This window comes from Dipodomys ordii, unplaced genomic scaffold, assembly GCF_000151885.1.
Source record: "Dipodomys ordii isolate 6190 unplaced genomic scaffold, Dord_2.0 Scaffold1, whole genome shotgun sequence".
In the NCBI taxonomy this organism is placed as follows: Eukaryota; Metazoa; Chordata; class Mammalia; order Rodentia; family Heteromyidae; genus Dipodomys; species Dipodomys ordii.
The window spans coordinates 21,316,360-21,343,092 of record NW_012267217.1 but is presented as its reverse complement, the minus strand read 5'-3'; the positions used below and the strand labels follow the sequence as shown (position 1 = coordinate 21,343,092).

Sequence of the window (26,733 nt, the reverse complement as noted above, 5' to 3'; positions counted from 1 at the left end):
CTTTTTGCCTAGCTTATTTGATCTTCACAAGAAGTTTGTGGAATAGATGGAGTAAATGGTTAGCTTCTTTTCCCTTTTCTAATTAAGGAATGTGTTCCCTTTCTTAATTATGTTACCTGCTTATGGATAGCTTAGTTTTCTATTTCATTGGTATCTATAATGCTAATGCTAAAAGAACCTTAGAGAGTTAACTCTTTTAGCCTCTTCATTTTACAAATGAATAAACAGGTCTATAGAGGTAAAAATTACTTTCCTAAGATCATATAGATGTGGGGGAAAAGCACAAAATTATATCAAATGCAGATTTCCTCATTCACAGCATCTATAGCCAGAAATGCAAGTTTAGTTTTCAGTGTAAGTGAAATTAGGCTATGTCTGGCTACCTAAAGTATTCTCATTTTGTTTTTGTGTTTCTTGGATATAGTGTGCAGTTCGTGCTGCCACAGAAGGCAGAATTCTTGTTTTGGAAGGCTTGGAAAAGGCAGAAAGGAACGTTCTTCCTGTGTTGAACAACTTGCTGGAAAACAGAGAGATGCAGCTTGAAGATGGACGCTTCCTGATGTCTGCTGAGCGCTATGACAAACTTCTCCAAGTAAGAGAAGGAAAACGGATTGCTTTGCCTTTGCTGCCAAGTCATAGTATCTTGTGGTGTGAAGTATGGTTCTTTTGGAATTAGGACAAGTGTTCAAATGGCCCTTTTCTTTAGCAAATTGATGAGGTAATTAAATCTTGAGTTTGTGGTTTTACAAGGCTATTCTGTTTGCAGACCATGTCAGAAGACTTCTCAGATTTCTACTCCTTTTCTTTTTGTCAGCTTTATAATTACCCTCTCTTACTTATTTTCCTCTGTTCCCCTACTTTCATCCTTCTCTCAACAACAACGTATTAAAAGTATAGACAGTACTGAGTTCATAGGTACTAAGCCAAAAAAAGCCCAGTAAGGAATATTGTATTTAAAGATACCTTGACCATCCAAGTCAGCAGCACATTATTCTTAGCTCCTAACTGAACTCCCTGATTCCATCCTTGCTTCCTCCACCATTCTCAGCACAGCACTCAGTGACTGTTTTAAAAAATGTGTCAGATTGGGTCACTCCTGTGATCTGATCTCAACAGCTTCTAGTTCTAGTCAGTAAGGTCCAGAATCCATCCTTCCAATGGAATATATGTGATCTTACTATCTCCTGTCCCATCTCTTTCTGTCTTTCTTCTCTTTAACTATTCACTGAACGAGAAAACAAGTACAATAAAAATGCTGTGCTATATGTGTACATAAAGAGAGCAAAGTATTGAATAAAGGACTATTCAGGAGCTGTGGGAGTGGTGTCACAAACGATAAGAGAACATTTAGCCTTTGTTCATTTTCTTGAGCTGACACACACACTGGAAACAGTGCATTCTCTGAGACTGAAGGTTCTTCATTTGCATTGTAGGATTTGGTACCTTTCTTATACCTGCTCTATACAGATATATGGATGCTCATTGTACTACCCTGGTGTTGCAGATTGTTCAAGAACAAGATATGTGTCTTATGCCTTTTTGATCCTGCTTGCAGAGTGCTAATATAATCTCAGAACACATCAGGCACTGAATAATAGATGTGGATACCAGAAAGTCTGTTTGAATAGAAGCTTAATGGCTGGGCCAGTAGCATCCTGTTCTAATTCTTGCCATATGATTCTATTTCTCTGCACCCTACTTTGCAATCTTTATAGCAGTCTGTTTCTTTGCTGTTTATGGAGTTTCTAGATGGTGTTTTCCTTGTATAGTAGAGTCTAGAGCTGTCTAAAGATCCTTTTCACTCTAATACAATTAGAAGGAGATAGCTAATAAATAAGAAAAACAGATTCATTCCTTTCTGTTATTATAGTTCATTTACTAAAATGAAAACAATTTTTATTATTTTATTTTATTTTTAGTATTTTAGTTATTATTAGTATAGGTAGACATTATACAGTACACTCTCTTTAGACACTTCCTAGTTACAAGATGACCTTACCACTAGAGATTATATTATTTGCCAGCTCTTTAGCAAACAAATTACAGAAGAATATTACTTGGAATATGAAGTCTCTTTTAAAGCATAGCACTACTTTATAGCAAAATGTTTATATATTTTTATAGTAGAATACCATGCAAAGGTATTGAACATATTTGTATAAGGATTTGTGAAGCGGGGCTCAATGAGCTTTAATAGACTATAATGGTTATTATTATTAAATGAGAAGAGTGTGTCACATTATTTTTCTTAAAAAAATACCAGTATAGATACATACTTTTTGTTGACAAGTTCTGTTTTTGTATTCATGAGGCTATCTCATGAGAATATAAATAAGATCCCTTACCAGACACTTGCATCTTAGGACAATTTTGATTATAAACAGATTCCAATACTGTAACTTAAGTTCTACTTATATCTAGCTAGATTCAACATAATGACTTTAGTATTTCAAAACTTTTGTTTCATAGTGTGATTCTATTTGTGACTTTAGGTATGAATTAAAATGTTTATTTAAAATTATATAATTAATCAATAGAGTTTTTCCAATTATATACATGAGGCAATAAGTCCTCTTGAGCTTGGAGTTAGAATGAGGCAGATGTATAATGATAGAAGCTTGGAAAAGATATAATGATGTGGTACAAAGGTGCTTCCAAGGAGGGGGAGAGGAACAGTTTTTTACAAGGATGTTAGTTGCTAAGCTTTGACTATTTGTGTGTCTGCTATGCAAAATAGGAGGGGTGTTCCTCTGAAACAGAGCAGTGTTGGTGAAGCATGATGTGTTTGGAGAATTATAGCTGTGAGATAACTTGGAGCACAGGGTCATGGGTGGTGGAGGTTGCTGAGATTGGGAGTCAGACACAAATTGTCCCAGGAAGGGAATTGGGTCATAGTCAAAGTCATATTCAGAGTTACCAAACTGATGTGTAGGCTATGACCTCTGAAGACCTAATGAAAGCTATGCCATGGTCCTTCCTCTGAAAATATCTGTATGTACATTCATGGAATCTGTGTAAGGAGCAAAGTATACTTACCTTAAGTACTTAAGTCTTTGAGAGGAAAGGAACTGATACTCAGGACCAGTTGCTTTCCCGTATATTATCACATTGAGTTTGCACAGCACTAAAAATAAGTAGCCAAGTTGTTTCCAGTTTATAGATAGGAAGGCTGTGCGTCCTAGGGTAAAATAACATTCCTTAATCATTTAGCTGGAGTGTGCAATCAAGGGAATGAGCCAGGATTTACGACTCTAAAACATATACTGTTTCCATTCTGTCAGCTCTGCCATGTACAGAATGTGGAAAGTTACATAATGCCTTTGACTTCAATCTGTTCATTCATATAAGGAGGTGGTCTGCTTGGATTGTAGTTCATTAAATGAGAAACTCTGAGGAATTAAATGAGAACTTCAGGAAAGTTAATGAGAAAAATTCATGGAATGCACTTACCATGTAGTAAACTTTCAAAACATATTAGTTATTACTAATAATGGCTTGCTAGAACTATGTCCACAAATAAAATTATCCCTTTGAGATCTGTAGCCACTCTCCACTATGTAAATGGTCTGTTATTTTAGTACTACTTTTTGTGCCTCTGATCATGTATTTCCTTTACCCTCCTGACTTGGTTCCCCACAGTACTGACTAAGGCATGGTGATCTGACCCAAGACTCTTTATTCTTTGGTGTGTGAACTGCCTTTCTTTCTTTCTTTTTTTCCTGGATGCTTAATCTGGACACTTGAACTCAGGTCTTCATGTTCTTGCTGGTCTTGTTTGCTTACTGCTGTGCTCTTATCACTTGAGTTAGCTTTTTGATGGTTAATTGGACATGGAATCTCCTTAACCTTTCTTTTCTGGCTGGCTTTGAATTTCCATCCTTCAGGTCTCAGCTTCCTGAGTAGCAAGGATTACAGATGTGAGCCAGCAGCACTAGGCTATGTGTTGACTTTCTAACACCAGTCTTCAAGTTGAGCCTTCCCTGGCATACTGAGTCTCATTCACTGTGCTCTCTTCCTTGACACCTTGATATTGAGAGTATTCTCAAAGACAGTTCCTTCAACAAGTGAGCTTAATTTTTTCAGTGAAGTAAGCCAGGCCCAAAGAAACATAGATCCCATGGTTTCCCTTATTTGCAATATCTAATATATGTCTGAGTCAAGCAGAAAATGTCAGATAAGGTGATGTTAAGGAAATGAACCCTAAGATATATATTCAAATGTTTTTTTTTCTTTCATGCATTTGTTTCTTTTTTTATTTAATTTATTTTATTTGTGAACATACTGTACAGAGGGGTTACAATTACATGGCAAGATAATGCGTACATTTCTTACCAAGCATTGCAGCCTCCTCCTTTGTTTATTCTTCACATCCCTTCCCAGCCTCCCCCCTCCCCCCCAGTCCCAATCCTTCTCCCCCCCCAGTCCCAATCCTTCTCTCCCCCCCCCATGCATTTGTTTCTAACACATTTATAAGATTATTTCTTTGTTGCTTTGTATGTCCCTCTCCCATAGTATAACCCCTGCTTTCACTGTATTTGATGTGGGTATAATTTCTGGAGGGGAAGGTGAAAAACAAATCATTTAAATAGGGATACAGGTGGACCCATTGCAACAATGAGATGTACAAGTTGTTATGTCGAAACGAACTTTACAACTTTGGGGGCGGGCGGGGAGGTTTGGGGGGGATGGGGGAAGGATGGGAAGGGATGAGAAGGGGAAACAAAGGAGGAGGCTACAATAATGTACTCATTATCTTGCCCATGTAATTGTAACCCCTCTGTACAGTATTTTCACACACACACACACACAAAAACCAACAAAAAAAACATTTCTTAAGAAGCCTGTCACCTCCTATAGCTGAAATCTATATCACTTATGCTGGTTTTCTGATCTCTGGCTTTCTTAGGATCACACTAAAGCAGAGTTGGATGCTTGGAAGATTGTCCGAGTTAGTGAAAATTTCCGAGTGATTGCCCTGGGTTTGCCTGTGCCCAGGTACTCTGGGAATCCACTAGACCCCCCTCTCCGTTCTAGATTTCAAGCCAGAGATATTTATTTTCTACCCTTCAAGGTAAGTGTGACCAAGGATAGTGCATTTTTTTAAACAACTTATTTATAAAGCTGGGTGCCTGTGGCTCATGTCTGTAATCTGAGCTACTTAGAAGGCTGAGATCTGAGAATCACAGTTCAAAGCCAGCCCAGGCAGGAAATTCCATGAGATTCTTATCTCCAATAAACCACCAGAAAACTGAAAGTGGAACTGTGGCTGTAGTGATAAAGCATTAGTCTTGAGCTGAATTGCTGAGGGACATTGCCCAGCCCCAGAGTTCAAGCCCCAAGACCAACAAAACAAACAAACAAACAAAAAAAAACTTGTTTACAAGAGGAAATTCAATTCTATAAAATATTACTGTGTTTTTAAATGTCCTTATCAGTAGTTAAAGGAAAAAAGGCTATTATGGTATTTTTTGTCTGAAAGAGCTTTTGTTTTTGCTATTAGGTTCGAATTTATAATTCTCCCACATGAGCTTTCTTTTTTTTTTTTTTAATTTTTTTTGGGGTCGGGTCATGGGGCCTGAACTCTGGGCCTGGGCGCTGTCCCTCAGCTCTTCAGCTCAAGGCTAGCGCTCTACCACTTGAGCCACAGCGCCACTTCCGGCTTTTTTTCTTTTTGCTTATGTGATGCTGGGGAATCGAACCCAGGGCCTCATGCATGCAAGGCAAGCACTCTACCACTGAGCTACCTTCCCAGTCCCCTACCTGAGCTTTCTTATTGCTAGGATTGATTACAAGCCTGAACCACCATGCCCAGATTGAAAAAAAATATTTTAAATACTGACTTTTCTTTTGAAACACTATAGGATGTATCAAGAAATGATTTTCTTGATGGATTATGTAGTGTCTGCTTAATAAAAAGTTTGTATTGTGCTTATATTGTGCTTATACTTAATTTGTTGTATCCCTTATTAATTTGATATGTTTATATGTTATTTTAGGACCAACTTAAACTACTGTATTCAGTAGGATCCAATGTTCCTGCTGAAAGGTAAGTGTGCTTTTATAAGTATTGGATACTTAATATTGAATTTATTTTGCCTTTTCACTGATTGATGGGTTTATTTACTCAAGAATTATTTTGGAAGAAATTTTTAATGTTAAGAGGTTTGACAAGTGTGGTGATAGAATTAATAAAAGAATGTCTTTAATGCCAGAACTCAATTTCTAGTAGATTTGAACAGTCACTTAGTTTGATATAGTATAGTTAAGTACCATAGTTTCAAATTATTGGAGCTATTTGTGCTTGAGACTTAATAAATGCTTCACAGATGAACCAGCATTTGAAATGAGTTCTATAGGATGAGTTAGATTTTGCCATATGCCAAATGTAATCAAGAAAATCTAAAGTGATTTTTCTTAAAAAAAAACACAAGATCCGAGAGTTTGTTCTGTGTTCTTATCATTTAAAAATATTTTTAGTGGCTATAACTTTGTTTTAGGATTGAACTATATAGGCACTGAGGCTGGCAAGGTAGATTTGTACCAAGTTGAAAAAGTTCACATATTGTAATGGATTTAGGAAATGTGTCAGTGTAACTAACCAGCTTCTGAGTTTTAAATCGAATATTATGATATGGAGCCATTATTCTTTTAGAATTAATAGTAAGGGCCATCTTTTTAGACTGATTTCGCATAGCTATTTTATGTTGAATATATTTGTACATTTTATGTTTCAAAATGATTCAAGAAAAATTGTGTATCTTTTTTTTTCTTTCTTAGACTTTCTCAGCTCTTGTCCTTTGCCACAACTCTCTGTTCCCAAGAATCTTCTACTCTTGGACTTCCAGATTTTCCTCTAGATAGTTTACCAGCTGCAGTTCAAATCTTGGTATGTATAATATAAATTAAAGAGTGGTACACCCAAATGTAGCAAAGAGATTTGAAAGTTAATCATTGGAAGTGATCACTCATACTGTTCTATAAAAGACCTGGGATTGATTTGTTGTGCAGTTTAGTAACCTGCACAGAGACAGCTGAGTTCCTAAAGAGCTTGTGGTTTTGGAGAACTGGACATGCGTTCTCAACCTGATCAAGTGAGAGGTATGACATTGAGATAGCTAGCACCAATTGGTCATTATTTATTCCAGAGGACATAACTTCCCAGTTCTCTAAGCTTGGGGTGGGGGAAGGGGAGTTGATTGCAAGTGCCCAAGGATGCTTTTCCTAGAAAGACCTGTGGCAGCTTTGTGGGTGGGAAAGCAGGAAGCCCAGCAGACCTGAGGGGGATGTGGTAGAGCACTGACATAATCCACTACGCTTACACAAAGGGTATGGCTGGAATGATGGAGAGGCCTTCTAGGCAGAGGGTACACACAAAGGCATTCAGTCATAGAAGGCCTGATACTTTTGGAGAAAGAGAACAAGTTGTGTTATCATAGAGTAAGTGTGTGTGTATGATAGAAAGAGATTAGAACAGTATTGTAATATATTTTGTATGGCTAATGGAGTTGCCTGGATTTTATGATGGAGAAGAAGTGGTCCAGTAAACATTATGATATAGGCAAGGTATGCAATGATCAGACTTATGTTAGAGAAAGACATGTCTGTTGGCTAGGGAGAGCTTTTATGTATAGGAACAAATGTGAGACTATTGAGATTCTCTTGAGGAGACTATCATCTAAGCAGTGGGAAATACTGCCTTAGAGTATTTTTAATAAGATTCTCATTTTTATGTTTTATTTGTATGTGTGTTACTAGAGTTTAGACTCAGGTACTTGTGTTTGCTAAGCCAGAACTATCCATATGAGCCATACCTACACCCCTTTTTGTCTTAATTACATTTTCAGATAGTTTTGTGTTTTTTGTTCAAAATTTTTCTTCAAACTACAATCCTTTTACCTCTGCCTTTCACATAGCTATACTACAAACATATATCACTGTGCGTAGCTTATTGGTTGAGATGCAAGTCTCCCTCACTTCTGGTCAGAGTGGCTTCAAACTGTGATCTTCCTGTCTCTGCTTCCCAAGAAGATAGGATTATAGGTGTGAGCTATCAGGCCTAACCTAAGATTTTTGTTTTCAATTTTTTTTCTAAATGTTTCCAATGAGTCAGGCAATTATTCTTAGGCATTGTTTACATTGTCAAATACATCAAGAATAATATTCCCCCCCCCTTTTTTAAATCAAATCTTATACTTTTCATTCTTTGTTTTTGCTTATATTCTTTTTTTACTTTAAAAATCCTCAAGTCAATAAAAATTTGAAAGATAGTGAACAAACATCCATAATTCTTTTACATAGAAGCATCAGTTGTTAACATATTGTTCCATTGGCTTGCATGAACATTCTTTCTCCCAACTGTTTTTCTTTAGTCATTGAAATTAAACTGCATTATTCCTTTAAACCTTAAGCAGATGCCTTTTAACAATTAGAAGGTATTATTACGTGTAATACAATATTAACAGTAATTTGATAGAATCATTTAACAGAAAATCTATATTGAATTTTTTTTGTATTCATTCCTGTCAATAAGCCTCTTTAAAGCAGAGTGAATAAATCTGGGAGTACAATTTGATTTCAGGGGATAAGTAAAGTATACTTCCTAATTTTATCATTATAATTTCAAAAATCAGGTGGATGTGAATGAGCTGAATCCAAATTAAAGAAGTAGAATTTGGTTCCTTAGGATGAATACATGTGGTTTTAGATATGTCCAAATCCATGTACTGTAGTCTCATGTGATGGATAATTGGTGGTCCAGATCTAAAGCTCAAGAAGAGTTAGAAGTAGACATAGATGAATGGGAGCCATTATAGATGGCTTCATGGATAAAAGACAGTAATGAGTGATGTCACCCAGAGAAAGAGAAAGAAATAATATTTACTTGTCTACACTTCTAGAATACTAAGGAAATTTTAATGGCATATATACATTTCAGATCATTTTTCTGTGATTATTCCTCTGTATATCTGCTTGCAAATAGGATTCCTTTCCCATGATGTCAATCAAACAAGCAATCCAGTGGCTGTATCCATATACCATTTTACTAGGACATGAAGGGAAGATGGCTGTGGAAGGTGTTTTAAAAGTAAGTATCCCCTTTCCCTTCTTTTCTTGCCTTTCATTTCCATTTTTCCCTTTTTTCTCTTTTCCAAGTGTCCTATTTTTCTCTCCCCATTGTATTTTTGTTTATTTGTTTGTGAGTTGTTTTTGTTTTGCCTTTCCTCTTCTTTTCTAGACTTGGAGGCACTAGATGCCAGTAGCAAGAAAGCAGTGACAGGGAAGCAGGCCTGTGGGCTAATATTGCTAGGAGATTTCATATAGTGGGAAATAAGCAAATCAATGAAGCAAATGAGAATTTATTAAGGATAATGAGAGCTATGTTTGGCACTCTTGGAGAAGGGATTTATAAACATGGAGAGAGGAAAGGCACAAATGTTAGATAGGGATTGAAAATGTGATTAAGATCATGGGCTTTTTCAACATATATGAACAAGCAGATGTAATAATAGAGTGTGTGTGTGTATGCATACATATATTGTTTTGTTCTGTCTCCTGAGAAAGCTTAAAACCTATGAGCTCACCCAGTGCTTATACATTGATTTCTAAATACCACAGTCACCTCAAAAGAATCAAAACACCTTAGATGAAGGGCGGAAACAGTATTGGGCCAAGAAATGTACAAGATGAGCCTGGGATATCTTATTGTTCTAGAGAGTAAGGGCATTTTCAACAAATGATGTCAATATGTTAAAATAACAGAGGCTCCAGCTTGCATAAAACAGGAATCTATGTGTCCATATTGATAAACAAAGTTTTAGAAATCTGGAGGAAAAGCAAAAATCTGTTTCTTAATATGGAATGCTTACTAATAACTATAGAAGGAATTACAGAAATATTAAAATCACCAGTTGGCAACCATCAGAGTGGAGGTTGATTTAGGAAGCTGTCACCAAAAGATGTCGGAGCTGGTGGGTAGATTTTTATGAGGAACTAGATATTGATAGAGTCTCTGAACATCTTCTTACAAAATAGTTAATTGATTACAAACAAATTGATTACAAAATACTCAACTGATGACAAAAAAGGCAAATGATATTTTTCCAGTAAAATCAATCTGACTACATGGGACAAACTGGGATTGTGTATCTCCCAATACTTCCAATGTTCTTCTGAGAGGAACATTGTTTCTGGCTATGAGTAGATACTGTATTCCTCCTAGGTAGAAGACCTAGGAGCATTCATTAACTATTTAGGCCATAATGACCACGGAAACACTGAAGAAATCCCCAGGTTGAACTGGCACTTATTTTTGATTGAATCAATATCTGAGCCAAATTGGCACTTGTCAGTGAAGCAGAGCATCTGGTATGAAAGATCAAGACTCCTCAGTTCCAGAGAAGTTTCTCAGTGCCCTCCACACCATGCCCCTGCTCGTGCCTCTGCCTTGGAAACTATAGAGCATGTGCAAGGAGGACATGATGGTGAAACAAAGCAATGTCCAGTTTTCTGTAGAACAGCTGAGGGAAGATGCTCGTTGTCTAGATCAGTCAGTATGATCAAGGGACCCAAATAGAGAAACAGTTGTGTTTCTATTCCCTAATTCCAAACTCCTTATATGTATAGAATACTTTCAAAGTGGTACATTTTCTGAAAATAACTAGTATTGCTTCATTTTGTTTGACCTTGATTTGTTTGTTTGTTTTTTGAGACAGAGTTTTATTCTGTAGCCCTAGTTGGTCTCAAATATGGAATCTACTAGCCCCTGTCTCCCAAGTGCTGGCATTAGAGGTGTATACCATCACTCCCAGTTGTTTGCTCTTTATTTTGACCTTTATAATGAGAAAAAACATAGAAAAATTATTAAAGCTACATATTACAAGATTTTTTAAAGAAGGAAATATGGATTGGCATTACTAAGATAAGAGAAGAAAAAGACTTAATTGGTAGAATACTCTGTGACCTCATTTTGGGGTATTCTCCTTGATCTGTTAATTCAAATTTATATATGTTTTCAATCATTATCATAACCTAATGGCCTTCAAATAATTTTGATAAGAGAGGAACTTCATTAAATTTAGAAAAAATGTTTGTAATTAAGGAGTACAGATATCTATTATAGGGCAAGTGAAGAGGCAGTATATTCTATACCAAGGTTGTCATAGAAATTAATAAATAATGTTATATAAGTTATATATCTCATAATTAGATTGTATCTTAACGAAAAATTATTATACACTGAAATTTTCGTCAGCCAAAACTCAGAATATTTTTTTCTGAACTATCTATAAAAATGGTTGGAATGACTTTCATGGCACTTACATCCCATTCATGTGTTGTAGTTATAAAATTGCTTCTAGCTTCTCAAAGTTTGGCCTACTTCATGATGTGTATGTCTTTTTGTGTTAGTAACAGATGCATCCAGTCTTCTCATTACAAATCTTGGCTCTCAATTCTACTTATGTAGAACCAATCATAACCATGGCTGAATGAATACATTCCCTTGGTGACTTAGAAACAAGGTGTTGTAACTTCGCTGATAATATAATCTGCACCATCATTTTTTTTGCTGAGAAACTTGGAAAGAACTTGCCTTGAGTATTTTCATTCAGTTTAGTAAACAATAACTGAACATCCCTTATTTGGCAATGATTATATTATAATGTATACAGAAATATAGGACACAGAAGCAGATACCATGTGATCTGCCCATGAGAGGCTCACTGTCTGGTTAGAGCATCAAGCATGCCAACAAATGACTATCCTAACATTATGACTCCATAACATATGATGAATTGCTCTGGTGAAAACAGTGACAGGCTGAAGTAGGTTAATGGAAACAGGAATTGAATGGACAGGGTGATGATACACATTTCTTACTGATAAAAATAGTGTGGGTTGGGAACTTTAATAAAATCAATGTTAACAATGGTTTAAGTAGAAATGTATTAGTGGAAAATAGAAAAATTCTCATTAATATTTTAATCTCTACATTTATACTATAGAATGAATTTCAGTTATAATTGAAGTCCTCCAAATGTTCAACATTAGTCCTAAAATGAAAGGCAAATGACAGACTGTTTGAAATTTTACAGCGCTTTGAGCTCCAGGATTCAGAAAGCTCTCTGCTTCCTAAAGAGATTGTAAGAGTGGAGAGGGTATGTGAAAATCATGTCTCCCAAGCCTGTGTGACTATCCGAGTTGGAGGAAAAGAGGTGGTCATTAAGGTAATTTCAGGTATATTTATTCTATAGTGTGCCTTGTTCTGCCTCAGTGTGTGTGTGTGCGTGCGCGTGTGTGCACGCATGCATGCATGCGTGTGAATACTGGGGTTTGAACTCAGCTTCGTGCTCTCACTTGGCATTTTTGCTCAAGACTGGCTCTCTACCACTTGAGCCATATCTCCACTTCTGGCCTTTGCTGCTTAATTGGAGGTAAGAGACTCACAGACTTTTCTGCCTGGGCTGGCTTTGAACCACAGTCCTTAGATCTCAGTCACTAGCAACCAGCTCTGTTTTTTCAGTTTTTTTTGTTTGTTTTTCTTTTCTTTTCTTGTAAAAATGCTTTACAGAGGGGTTACAGTTACATCAGTAAGGTAATGAGTACATTTCTGTTGAGCATTGTTACCTCCTCTTTTGTTTTTATCCTACTACCCCTTCCCTCCCCCATTCCTCCCCCTGCCACAAAGTTGTAAAGTTCATTTCCAACATAGTATCGAGTGAATATCATTGTTGCAATGGGTCATCCTGTGTCATTGTTTCAACATTTTGTTATTCCCTCACCACTCCCCAAATTAGATAAATGTACATAGAAGAGGCAAGGTACCAAAATCAAATACAGTGACAACAGGGATATACTATAGGAGGAAGAATATACAAAAGAAACAAAAAAATTGCATAGTACATTAAAAACAACAACAACAAAGAAAAACCTCTTGTGTCCATATCTTGGGTTCATTTTGCTTAGCATCATCTTATATGGTGTTCTGACCATTTTTATAAGCTAAATTAGGTATAGGATTTCCTTATAAATTTCTGGCTTTATAGCACCCCAACTATATATTTATGTGTCCAAAGTCATGTGTGTTTGTAAGTGAGAAAGTTCAAGAGAAACAGGATAGCCTTTCTTCAAAAACCCAAAGTTAACCTCTGGTAAAAATTGGTAGTCCTTCATAAGAAGCAATGTTTTCAAATATACTTTAGAGACTCCTGTGTTCAAAGAAGTCTTCCTCAGCTTTAGGAAGCAGTTAGAAGAGGAGCTGTTCTGATTGAACAGCTTTTAGTAGAAAGGAATTCTATTTGGTTATGAGCTCTACCTGCTTGTTCTGCTTCCTTTTTTTTTTTTAAATCGGTGGTGGGGCTTGAACTCTGGGTCTAGGTGCTGTCCCACAGCTCTTCAGCTCAAGGCAAGTGCTCTACCAGTTGGGTCGCAATACCACTTCCAATTTTCTGGTGGTTTTATTGGGAGATAAGAGTCTCACTGACTTTCCTACTCAGGCTGGCTTTGAACCATGATCCTCAGATCTTAGCCTCCTGAGTGGCTAGGATTACAGGTGTGAGCCACTGGTGCCTGGCTGCTTCCCTTTCTTCTAACCCTTGCTTTTAGGGTCTTCTGTGCCCCAAGATGGCATAGGAAACTAGAAAGCATAGTCCCAAATGTTTACAAAATAAATACAAGCATAAATGCTTGCTTTCCTATGTTGTGATAGAATAAACTTTCATGATAAAAAAAAAATTTGGAATCTAAAACTGTTGACCTCATACATAGTCAGAGTAAATTAGTGGCTACCAGGTAAGATTGGTCAGTAGATACTAAGTTTTGGATACTAAGTTACCCTGAATAGCAGGGTAACTACAGATAATACTAATGTACTGTATATTTCAGAAAGCTAAGAGAAAGGAATTTCAACGTTTCCTTCATAAAGGAAATAAATAGATGTCTAAATTAAACATTATACAATATGTACATGTATCAGAACATCACATAGTACCCTAGTGGTCTGAATAATTTTTTAATGTATCAGTTAAAAAGTAAAATCAATTTTTAAGGGAAGAAAAGAGCAACTGAGGACTAAAACTCAATTTGTCTGGGCTACAAAGAGTAAGAAAAAGAAAGCACAATTAAAATTAATAAAATAGTCTGTCACTAGTAGCTCATGCCTATATCCTACCTACTCAGGAGGCTGAGATCTGAGGATTGTGGTTTGAAGCCAGCCCAGGCAGAAAAGTCCCGATGAGACTCTTACCTCCAGTTAACTACTCAGAAACCAGAAGTAGAGCTGTGGCTCAGCCTTGAGCAAAAGAGCTCAAGGACAGTACCCAGGCCCCATGTTCAAGCCTCACAGCTGACAAAAAAAAAAAAGAAAAAGTGTAAAATAAAAATAAAAGAAGTAGGTGTGAAGGAATGAGAACAGAAGATTTTATAATTAGGTTCACTGTTAGGTGAACTTGGTAATCGTGAAAAGACTTTGTGGATATAGCATTAGAAGTCAGGAGCTGGTCAATGACTTGAAGATCCAAGTGTAGGCCAATTTAGAATTCTGAACTTACCATTGGAATTTGAGAAAAAAAACTTTGTTCTCTACTAGTGATTTTTTAAATAGTTATAAAATATGTGAAATGACATGATTTTATGAAAATATTTGACTGTGAGACATTGAATTTAGAGGGATAATTAATTTGGAGGGCTAATGATAAGGAAATGATGATAATGGAATGAAAATATAGTTGCTGCTTTGCTAAAATATCAAAAACCTGTACAGCATTGAAGAAATTTATAGGGGACTTGAAGTGACAGAGACCTGCTTTAAGTTGCTAATTATTTTGTCAAAATTATTTATTTATGTGTGTGTGTGTATAATTTAATGATAGGTGCCAGCGGGAACCAGGCCATTACATGAACCTTGTGCATCAGATCATTTTATACCAACACTAAGTCACAAACAACTACTGGCTGAAATGATTCAGTCTCACATGGTTAAGGACATGTGTATTGTTGGAGGAAAGGTAAGAATGACAACGTTCGTGTAAGCTTGAGTTTCCTGGCTTTTGATTGGGTTTGACTCATCTGTTGAATGTGTTTGTGTTTTCATTTGTAGGGTTGTGGAAAAACAGTGATTGCTAAGAACTTTGCAGATGCCTTAGGATACAACATAGAACCTATTATGCTCTATCAGGTATAATGTTTGTTTTTAACTCTTGCACTATAAATATATAGTTTGACCAGCAACAGTTAAGATACGTTGTTTTTGAGGTAGGTAACTAAAACAATAAAGCAATTAGAGTATAATCAGACTTATTTGGATGGGGCTTTTTTCTTTTTACTTAGGGTCTTTTTCTTGCTTGGAAGTGTTCTACCACTTAACACAATACCTCCAGTCTCTTTTCATTGTTCTTTTTTCAAGGTAGCCTCTTTATGCTTGTGCCAGTCTGAGCAATATTCTTGTACTTCTCATCTCTGGGGTGATAGACATTCAGTACTGCACCCTTGTGCTTCCTTTATAGCTGGGATATCAGGTATAGGTCACCATGACAAGCTATTGGTTCTAATTAAGGTTTGCAAACTTCTTTTTGCATGGTTGGCCTTAAATCAAAATCCTCTGATGCTATTTTGTACGGAAGTTGAGGTTCCTTGGCTTGACATTTTTCTTGTGTTTTTATAGTTTGTTCTGCCCATTTGGAATCCCTTTTGGTTTTAATTTTTGGGAAGACTATGGTCTTCCTAATAGGTTGTTCTCTGTGTTCTTGATTAGCCAGTTGATGGCAAGATATTCTGTTGGGATTTGTTTATATGGAGGTCATATTTTCTTGAGAGTGTTAAGTGTAAGATTAGAGTTTAGTCATGTTTCAGTGCTGTGATGTTAACCCTTGTCTATCTGTTGAAACAAGAAATTGAGGTTCTTAGGCAGGGGAGGTTTGGAGAGAAGTGGTTTTTCAGAGAGAACTGTGGGTGAGAGAAGTCTACTGTTATAGAAGATTTAGCTGAAGAAGGATGAAAAAGAGGGTAGGTAATGGCTGCAAAGTAGAGAAAAGATGAGGTAGAGAGACCTTGTAGTATATACCCCTGAAGAAAATCAAGTTGAGGCTCCCTAAACACAAATAGTGGCCTGTCATTTATAGGTATTCCTCTATCTAAATATACCTTTTTTTGGGGGGGGGGAATAAAAGGGAATTGTTGTGAAAGGACATTAGGTATATTTGTGACTGATGAGTTATTCAGTTGTGAGAGTTAATATGAGCTAATGTAGAATAACACTGAGGGAAACAAAAGCCAAATCCAAAACCACAACAGGACACAATATAAAGTAAAAGAGCAACACAGATCCCTTCAATTGCATAGTCTTTAAATCAGAGGCTTTAAAACATAGATAGGTATTCCCCTATCTAAATATGCCTTCACTTTTGTTTGGGGAGGGGTATTGTGGTACAGAAAAGGAGAGTATATACATTTGTAGCAAGTGAGCAAATCTGTTGTAAAGGTCAGGATAAAACAAACAAAACAAAAAGGATAACAGAAGGAGCCTACAAGACAGAACCAAAATGGAAGCAAAGACATTCAAACAAACAGATAAAAAAGGGAACAAAAGAATAAAGAAGAGAGAAAGACCAGAAAAAAGGGAGAAAATAAAAATAAAGAGAAATGAAAGAAGGAAAAAGGAAAAAATAAAAGGAAAAAAATGATAAAAAATATTGCCAGAATTAATCATGCACACAACTAAGAAAAATGCTTAGGAATCACCATAGTTCATATATCTAAGAGAAAAACAAAAACAAATGAGTTCTCCAATTTGTGTCTCCCAACACCCTGTATGTAGTATCTTAGTAGAGTATCTGCTTTAGTTGCTGAGGTCTACAACTGTCCTTATCGCCAAGATCTGGGCAGAACCTAGGGGTGGAGTTCCTTAGTTCACAGGTAGGAGGTATTTCTGATGTTTTTTGGTTGGGTCCACGCTGCTTAATTGAAGGGGCCTGGGCTGTAATTGAATTCTGAAGCCTTCCTGATACAGGAATGTGGCTGTTACCTAGATTTCCACTCTCACTATAATTGGCAAATTATAGTTTTTTAAAGGCCTGTAGCTTATAAGTCAAAGAGAAAAGATGAATTCTCTGTAATCAGTTTGAGAGGCCAGAAAAATACTCTGCCTTACAAAATTGTATTCTCTGCCACTCCCAGCCTAGATTAGGCAGCCCTACAGGGGTGTGGCTCCTTAGTTCACTGGAGATGGTTCTTACCTGAAGCCTAGAGAGAGTTCTTGAGTGTGGGCAGGTCTGCATCACATCTGGAACCTGTAACATTCCTCAATATGTTCCACTCTCAGTACAGCTTGACAACACACTAGGTTTTTATTACCTGTCTTTTTTTTTTTCAAGTGAACTTTTAGAAACTTTTGTTTTTGTTTTTATAATTCCAAGGTGCTCTGCTCACTGTGAGCCATGCTGGAATTTGGTTAGAATGCCAAGCTTGTCTTTGCTCACTGCTGAGTGGTGGAGCTGCCTCTCACTGGTTGGGTCCTTTATTTGAAGCCAGAGAGGGGTTTTGCAAAGGTATCAAATTCCTTTGCCCTTTTCAAGAGTGGTGCCCACTTTCCTTGTAAGTGTTTCTGGCCAGGTGCTCTGGCAGCCCAGTTTGCCACGTTCTCTTCTGGGGTAGGGAAGGGGTTCCCATCCAGATGCTGTTCTCTGGGAGCCAGGGGGATGTCTTTGGTGGGGTATTCACGTTTCTGGGTGTTGCTTTGGGCTGTCTGTATTGTGGCAAACTGTCTCTGCATCTGACTGTGGCCATTTTGGCTGTGCATTCTCATTCCTGCTTTTTCCTTTCCAGGCTCTTTAAATTCCATGCTGAAGGTATGTTCATACCTGGTGGGCTTGGCTGCACATACTACCACCTCCTGGGGCATTTCTTCACTGGTTTCTGTTTTCTTATGCAAGCAGTTTATAACCTTTTTTAGTGTATATCTCTATATAATTACAGCTTGGTGTGACTCTCTAGACATGCAGTGCCTGATGGGACCCTAAAACTCTGCTTCGTTAGAGAGAGCTTAGGTTGTTTTCTGTTCTCTTTCTGCCATCTTTCGCCTAGCTCTTAATTTTGTTTTTGTTTTGTTGTTGTTGTTGTTGCGGAGCTTGAACTCTGGATCTGGGCACTGTCCTGAGCCTCTTTGTGCCCCAAGTTAACACTCTTATCACTTGAGCCACTGTGCCACTTTGGTTTTTGATTGGTTACTTGGAGATAAGAATTTCACTGGGGCTTTTCTGCCCTGGCTAGCTTAGAACCTCAATCCTCAGATCTCAGCCTCCTGAGTACCTAGGATTATAGGCATGAGCCACTGGTATAGGGCATCTTAAATTCTTTACTCATGTGTTAACTGTTTTTGTTGTTGAGCTGTACTTATTCTGGATATAAAAACTCATCACATTTGGAGGGGTTGAATTTCTACCTTCTTTTTTTTTTTTTTTGTGGGTTTTCCGGCAAGCGCCAGAAAACCTGCTGGACAAATTCTAAAAGAGCTGCAACACTTGTGAATTTCTACCTTCTTGATAGTGTATTTCATGTACAAAAATTTTAAGTTTCATTACAGTCTAATTAATCATTTTTGTTGCCTCTGTTTTTGGTATTTCTCAATAATGACTGCTAAATCCAATGGAATGGATCTTCTCATTTTTTCCTAAGAATTTTGCCATTGTACATCTTACATTTATGTCTGTGATCCATTTTCAATAAATTTAGGTATAAGGTAAAAGTCCAACTTTACTATTTTCCATACCCAGTTTTCCTAGCACCACAATTGTTCTTTTCTCAGTGGATAGTCTAGGCACTCACACCAACAATCAATTGACCATATATGCAAGTGTTTATTTCCAGATTGTAGTTCATTTGTCTATGTATGTGTCTCCACTGATGCCACTGTTTTGACTACTGCAGTTTTAGAAGTTTTAAAAATCAGGAACTACAAGGCCTTTACTTGTGTTATTCCTTCCCTGGGTTCCCATATAAGTTTTATGCTAGACTTTTCAATTTCGGTGTTTTAAATAGGTACCTAAGACTTTGAAAGAGGTTGTATTGAATCTATAGATCACTTTGGGTAGTAATGTCATCTTAATAATACAGAGTTTTCCAATTAATGAACTATTTTTATTCCTCTTTCACTTCTTTTGGTCCTGTTTTACCATTTTTCAATGTACAAATCTTTTGTGTGTCACCTTGGTTAAATTTATTCCAAAGTATTTTTAATAGATTTTGTGGAAAACATATGGTCAAAAAAGAAATGGAGCCTTTTCTGACATAATTTTTTTGTAATGTTCTCTTGATACATTTCTATATTCAATTTTTTGATGCTGTATGTCAATCTTTGGCTAATTGTGGTACTTTCTTACAACACAGTTTCTATTTTTATTCTTTGAGAGGTTTTGAAAGTAAATGTGATATTGTGTGTTTATATTTTAGGACTTCTTTTGTGTTTTTGGTTCTTTTTCAATTATACTTTTGGATTGTTTCTTTAAATAAATATACTTACATTAAATTGCTCATTTTCTGAAAGCATCATGTAATGTTTCATTATCTGCTCTCCTTTCAACTGATTTTGTTGAGAAGACTCCTTTTATATTGCTTGAAGGTACTCTGTGCCTATTTATTGAATTGGCCAGAGGGTCGAAGGAACTGCATTTACAAAGCTGGTAACTTGTTTATAAACAGAAGAATATAGAATCCATTATAAAAGCATTATAAAGCTGAGAATTTTGCCTTTACTCTTGTTAACTTATTCAGCAAACCAAGTAATGTTTAAGATTTTACTTGCATTGAACACATTTGTCGAAATGAAAGAAAAAAAGTGTTTTGTCTTTGTATAAACCTATAGTGGGTCCATAGCTCTATAGTTTTGTATAATCTTCATTATCAGTCATATTTCAGAAAAGTTAAGTGAAGGTAGATAGGTAAATTAGAAAGAAAAGATCATTAAAATAATTAGCTAATTGAAGGGCTTAGAAGGTTCAGATACTTGCTAAGAATCACTGTGGTCTTAAAAGATGAAATGTGTGAAGAAGCATGAGTAAGTTTATGCAATATTTCTTGAAGAATATTAATTAAGATGCTAGGGTATTCTATATGTTGAAAGACAAACATGGGGAGGAGAGGAAAGGTGTATTTCTACATTCCACAGGGGTGGCAAGTATTAGAATCACAAAACTATTTGGAATACATTTTTATAAATAGATTCAAAAACTGATTTTTTTTTTTTGTCAATCGTGGGGCCTGAACTCTGGGCCTGGGTGCTTCCCTCAGCTCTTCAGCTCACGGCTAGCACTCTACTACTTGAACCATAGCACCACTTCCTGTTTTTTTCTGCTTATGTGGTACTGAGGAATTGAACCCAGGGCCTCATGCATGCAAGGCAAGCACTCTACCATTGAGCTGCCTTCCCAGCCCCCCAAACTTATTTTTAATTAAAGTTAATTTTAATTTATTTTTAAAAAGAAGATGGCCTGAGGAATACCCTGCCCTTTTAAATAGCCATATCTTAGTGTCTCAGAAACCAGATGGCTGAAGGCTTTCTCAGTGTGCTCATTCATCACTCTATAACGTTTCATAGCTCTTGTTAGAAGTCATCTGGGGACAACACTTCATCATGTCACCAACTTGTTCTCCATCAACCTTCTTATTTCTAATAGATATGTTTCTCTATGAAACAACTAGGGAAGTACTTTGAATCAACTTTGCAAAACAGATTAAGATTATAAATACTAGAGCATACTTTCCCTTCCAGGTGCCATTGTTTGAATTCATATGAAGAAGACATTTTGAGGAAAATATTTTTCTCTTTGACTCCATTGACTTAGTGATATGTATAGAATTATGAATATAAACAATTTTCTTCATATTAAAATAAAACTGCCATTCTAATGAAAACTGAAAATATTGTATACCTTATCAGTTTTTCCTGTCTGTATCAGGTTTCTGTAGTCAATTTGCTTTCTTGTTTATGTTGTTGATAGATGTATGAACAGGGATAGAAAATGCAACTATGAAAGTTGATGGCATGATATTTTGTTTTTTCTGATACACTTCTAACTTATGAAGTCATTGTAGTTTCTGCCATAAAATAAGTTCATGTAGTCATATCATATTAGTTCACTTTGAAAACATTGGTGATAACTGAAAGACAGCAAATTTCCCATTTTGCCTATCCTTTGCACATTCCTACTGATGTCTTGCAAGAATTGGGAAAATTGGAGCTGGATGTATATGATTCAAGTGGTAGAGCACCTGCTTAGCAAGCCTTTAGTTAAAAAATCCTAGTATTGTAAAGAAAAAAATCGGAATAATGGTGTACTTTGCTATTCTGCCTAGATAGCTAAAGAGGAAATGTATGGAGAAGAGTTTCTGGAAGGGTAAATTTTAGAAATGAATAGAGAAATATAACAGCTGGGATTTTCTCTTTTTATTTCTATGTCTTCTTTCTATGTATTTAACATATGTGGTTGGTACTGTTGAAATTTACAGATTTTGTTAGTAGCTAATCAACTGGTTTTTATGGTAGAAGTTATGGTGCTGACATTTTTTGTTTGTACCTATATTTTTTAGTAAAGCTCATTGACCTTTCAGAGAAAGTTGAATTACTATAATATAGTTAAAAATGAATTTTGTTTATATAATAATAAAGTCTATTGTTAATGAAAGTGTTCCAGAAGCTTGACCTAATGTAGTGAATTTTGTGGGAACAAGTGATCCACCATCTGTTTTCCTAGAAGATTTGGAGACGTCTCTGTTATTTATACAGGCATAAAGCTACACTTAATCTGTGGGTTTTGCTTTATTTTTAGACTTCACTATTTTTAGACCTAGATTTCGTATGGAGTAAAAAGAAAAGAGGGCTTTAATGCCAGTTTGTGGCAGCATGTAAAATAAGGTTTATAATAGGCTGTAAAATTTTTAAATCTTTTAACTCAAGTGTTAGGTTATAATCTTTTAGCGCTGTGTGTGTGTGTGTGTGTGTGTGTGTGTGTGTGTGTGTGTGTGTGTGTGTGTGTGTGTGTGTGTGTGTGTGTGTTTTGAAGCCGGCGATTTCAGAATTTTGAAGAAAATACAAGTTACTATTCTTTCCTTACTACCGGATAAAGGCATATTTCCAGAGCTCTGTCAACACAACCGTAAATAAACCATATTTGAGATCTCCTTCTAAGTACTAGTTGCATTATAAGCCAAGCCATATCAATCAGAATTTTAAGAGCAACTATGTTTGTGAAACTTTTAATGAAAATAATCACTGTCTAATACTTGTTAAAGTCTTGGGATCATCTTTTCTTCCTATAGCTAAATTAAAACAACATTGTATTTTCCTTCTCTTTTCCAATCTACATTCTCTACATTTTCTTTTGGTCTAATCATAGTAGTTTGCTGCTTTGAGACTCTTAGAACATTTCTATGTGTATTTATGTCACTGTTTCTCTGTTTCTTCTGCAGTAGCTTTACTTCTGAGGATCAGTCCTTCTCACTCAGGAATCACCAATAGCATAGTCATCCTCCACACTTTTTCAACTTCATTTCTCCCCACTTTATCTTTCCAGTACTTATTTTTTGTTTCTCCTAAAAGCCCTAATATGCATCTTTTAATAACTACTTATAATATGCAAGATTACATTAAAATCATTAACTGCTTTCTATTATGTTTTTCAAAAATGACTTTGTGCCAATTTAGCAATCTTGTTTTCTATAATCTCTTTGAAGTGATTAAAGTTATTTACCAGAAGTTAACCTACTAATTACTCCAAAGTAGGCCAGTAAAGTGGAATTTCCTGACTTCCAAAATTAACGATACGAAAGATTAAGCTCTAGATTAACCTCAAAGTTTGTACCAACAGTCATGGCTTATTAATTTTCAGACCTTTTTTTGGGCTGCTAGATTGTACATCTTTAAAAACAATAAGCAGCAGACAGGCATGCTATGAAATAAGAGGCAACTGGGTTAAACCCCACCACCAGTGCCATCTGTTTTAATCTGGAATGTTTTGTTTTGTATTAGCTTGATTTGCTTCAGAAGACTAGCATTCTTATTACACCACAGATTGTTTTTCAGGATGGTCTAGATTTGTACTAGCTAGCTTTAAAAGAAACAATAAAATAAAGGAACACAGAAGTTCTCACAAAGTAATTATTTTATTCAAATTATCAAAGTCCATCTTAAGAGTGCTTTTTTAAAAAAACTTAGTAAGACATCTTGGACCTTTGTTTTACAGAGATAATCTTGAAAGTTCAGTATGACGACACATTTTAAAGTTGTCCACTCAAGTTATTTGGACTCTCTATATTACAGGACATTGTACAAAGTTTTATCTTTATTTATTTTATTTCTTGTCGGTTGTGGGGCTTGAACTTAGGGCCTGGGTGCTATCCCTGAGCTCCTTTGCTCAAGGCTAATGCTTTACCACTTTGAGCCACAGCACAACTTCCAGTTTTTAAGTGGTTAATTGGAGATAAGAATATCACAGGGACTTCTGCCTGATCTGACTTCAAACCACGATACTCAGATCTCAGCCTCCTAAATAGCTAGGTTTATAGGTGTGAGCCACTGGTACCCAGCCAAAATTATATCTTTGAAAGGCAATGTAGTTTAACTTGATAATTTTTAAAAAATTTATAAATATTGCATATTGTACAAATGTAAAATCTTGTAAAAGTTATGTGTTATGTTACAAAAGTTCATTTTGAGTAAACTATCTTATGTGTATAAGTTTACCATTATGAATAGACATTTATATTTTTGTATTATTTGTTGTCATTTTCCCTGGCTTTGAGATATAATTGAAAATAAAAATTAAACATTTACAATGTTCAATGTTGTGATATATATATATATATATATATATACACACACACACACACACATCATGAAATGATTACCACAGCCAAGATAATTAACATATACTGTGATAAACCAAGGTCTATTTGTTTAATGAGGTCTACTGTGTTACAATTATTAAGTATACAATGAATTATTAATGACCATTACCTACAGTTAATAATAATTCTGAATACTAACTCCATAATTTATTTGTTCTACCTAACTGAAAATATACCCTTTTGACCAACATTTCCACACTTTCCCCAGCCCCTTCATTGACCTCACTGTTAGAATCTTTGGGCAGTAGTTCTGATACCAGAGTCAATGGGTAAGTGTGTATAGATTCTCGGTTAATGGGAGTTAACATAGTTTTGTAACAGTCCTTGAGCCTGAGTCTACAAGATCCAACCTATCACTGGATCCTTGGGATTGGATACTGCCATCCATGGAGGCAGGATGTGATGCCAAGGCCCACTGGAATGGGCTGGGACCTGAGTCAGTGGTGGCCTGATTTTTGTTGTTGTTGTTGTTGTAGGGTTTGAATAGAGGACCACCATGCCTGTGGCCATTTTTTTTCACTTCCTGAACAAATGCCTGGACCAGTATCCATCTATATTTTAGGCTTCACAGTATAGCTGGGATGACAGGTACACAACTTCATGCCCAGCCTCTTTTACTTAAGATGAAGTCTTATAAAAGTCTACCCAGGCTTGCCTTGAGCTTTAATCCTCCCAATCTCAGCCTCCTGTGCAACTGGTAGACAGCCACCACATCACTTATTCATTGAGAATGGGCTTGCACATATGCCTGGGCTGGCTTCAAACCATCTACCATATCTCTGTCTCTGAAATAGTATTACAGGTGTGAGTCATCACACCTGGCTCTGAATTACTTTTAAAATATGTACTTTCCTCTTAACTGATAAGTGTTCTGTAAGTGGCAGAACACTGCTTAAAAGATAGAATGTTAATAATTTTTAGAACTTAGAATAGAAACATGGTCATTATTTACAGAGGTTAAGCATGCTCAGTGATAGATACCATATTTGTGTTATCTTAACAAATTTAGTTTATATTTTTTAGGCTTATAAAAACACAGTAAGGAGGACTTTGGATATGTGTATAAAAATAAACAATAAATCTGAATTCATATTCTAAGGAAAAAAACAAAAGTAAAGTGACTAAGGAATTACTAAATCAGGAACTCTAGCTTAAAAGATAATTAATATTTCTGATGATCCTTTATATTGACAAGGAAAAGAATTTCCATTCTGGGGATTCTCTGCAATAAGCCTAAAGTTAGCACTGTGTAATAAAGTCGCAGAACTATTGGCAACAAGAAATGGTTATACATGATCATCATTCTTCGACAACACTGTTGTTTTAGATGTCCTCTACAATAATTTTGATTTAGGAACTTAGGGAAATCTTTTAAGAGTCTTTAGGATTTTATAGTCATTGAAGACCACTGCAAGGATGAGGAGTTAGCCAAGGGTTAGAATCCATCCTTGTGAAGAATATACTGAAAAAGAAAATAATAAATGATTTCATTGAGCTCTTCTAGACGTAGGTAGCTGTAGGCAGGCAACCTCCTAGCAAGGGAGGATTGATCCCCATTATGACAATCACACAGGCTGGAGGGTAGGCAGGCTAGAAATGTTGCCCTGCTAGCTCAACTAATTCATTTATTAAATCATAGCATTTGTGTTACTTGAACATTTGTGTACATCTAACTAGAATATATATGTTCCATACCCACTTACTAAGAAATAGTGACCTTTCAAGAATGTCAATAAAATCACATCGTTTTCCTGTTTAGGGGCTATTAATGGTTTCCATTGTGCTTAGAATAAAAGAACTCTTTGACTTATGAGGCTCCCATTAATGAACTTGCCTATTAGAACTTCTCAAGGATCTTTGAAAAAACTTAACTGTTCAGGGTGTCATGTGTTATCTTCCTTTATTCTTAGATGTGAAGAGATTTAGTAAAATCAGGATTACATGTAGAATGCTAGTTGAAATGCATTAATAAATGGAGCTCCCAGTTCTCCAGTCAATATAGCCTAGAAAGGAGACTAGGACTGAATTTTATTATCTTCGCTTAGTACCTTTTACATTATTTGCACCTACCCTAACCTACACTTTCTACTATATTTTGAGGTTTTGCTAAGATATCATTTAGTTGAATCACTTGCTAGCTTCAACCAGACAATTTTGTTCTGTGTTCATAAAATAAATCTTTAACTAGAATAGATTATCTTAAATCCATCCTGATGGCTGCAGTGAGTAGAACTACATCAACTTCCCCTCCATTGCAGAGTAACTTGAAACGGTGGCTGAAAGGTCAACATTCCATATGTAAAAAGGAAAAATTATTTTTTATGTGAGAGGTTGAAAATAATTCTTTTAAAGAATAACTTGAGTGAGACGCCTGGGAGAGTTTACAAATAAGTTTACAATGTAAGTAAAACAAGAGGGCTTTTGAGATCAAACATACATGACATTGAGGAATGTTGGCAGCTTGCCCTCTGTTCCGCTCACTGAGCATGCTTAACCTCTGTAAATAATGACCACGTTTCTATTCTAAGTTCTAAAAATTATTAACATTCTATCTTTACACCATATTTAAGCAGTATTCTGCCACTTATGGATACAGATATAATTAAGCCCTTACTGTAAAGTAGATGGTTAGTTTATATTAGCTGATCTTTCATCTACTAGATTCCTTCCCTCCCTCCCTCCCTCCCTCCCTCCTTTCCTTCTTTCCTTCCCTTCTTTCCTTCCTTCCTTTCTCTCATTCTTTCTTTCTTTCTCTTTCTCTCTCTTTGTTCTTTCTTTCTTTCCTCCTTGCTTTCTTGCTTTCCCTTCTTTCCCTCCTTCCCTCCCTCCCTTCCTCCCTCC

The 26,733-nt window shown here is 36.1% G+C and overlaps 1 protein-coding gene across 1 annotated transcript in view; it reads left to right on the top strand.

Annotated features, from left to right (window-relative positions):
* The window catches only part of Vwa8 (von Willebrand factor A domain containing 8), a 264,776-nt gene that overhangs the window by 24,200 nt on the left and 213,843 nt on the right, over positions 1–26,733 (top strand). Inside the window, exons 5-12 of the mRNA XM_013010639.1 lie at positions 425–592; positions 4,907–5,071; positions 5,997–6,046; positions 6,778–6,886; positions 8,981–9,085; positions 12,093–12,224; positions 14,868–15,002; positions 15,095–15,172. Coding sequence (XP_012866093.1) covers positions 425–592; positions 4,907–5,071; positions 5,997–6,046; positions 6,778–6,886; positions 8,981–9,085; positions 12,093–12,224; positions 14,868–15,002; positions 15,095–15,172 — 942 coding nt within the window. The remainder of the gene's footprint in view (positions 1–424; positions 593–4,906; positions 5,072–5,996; positions 6,047–6,777; positions 6,887–8,980; positions 9,086–12,092; positions 12,225–14,867; positions 15,003–15,094; positions 15,173–26,733) is intronic.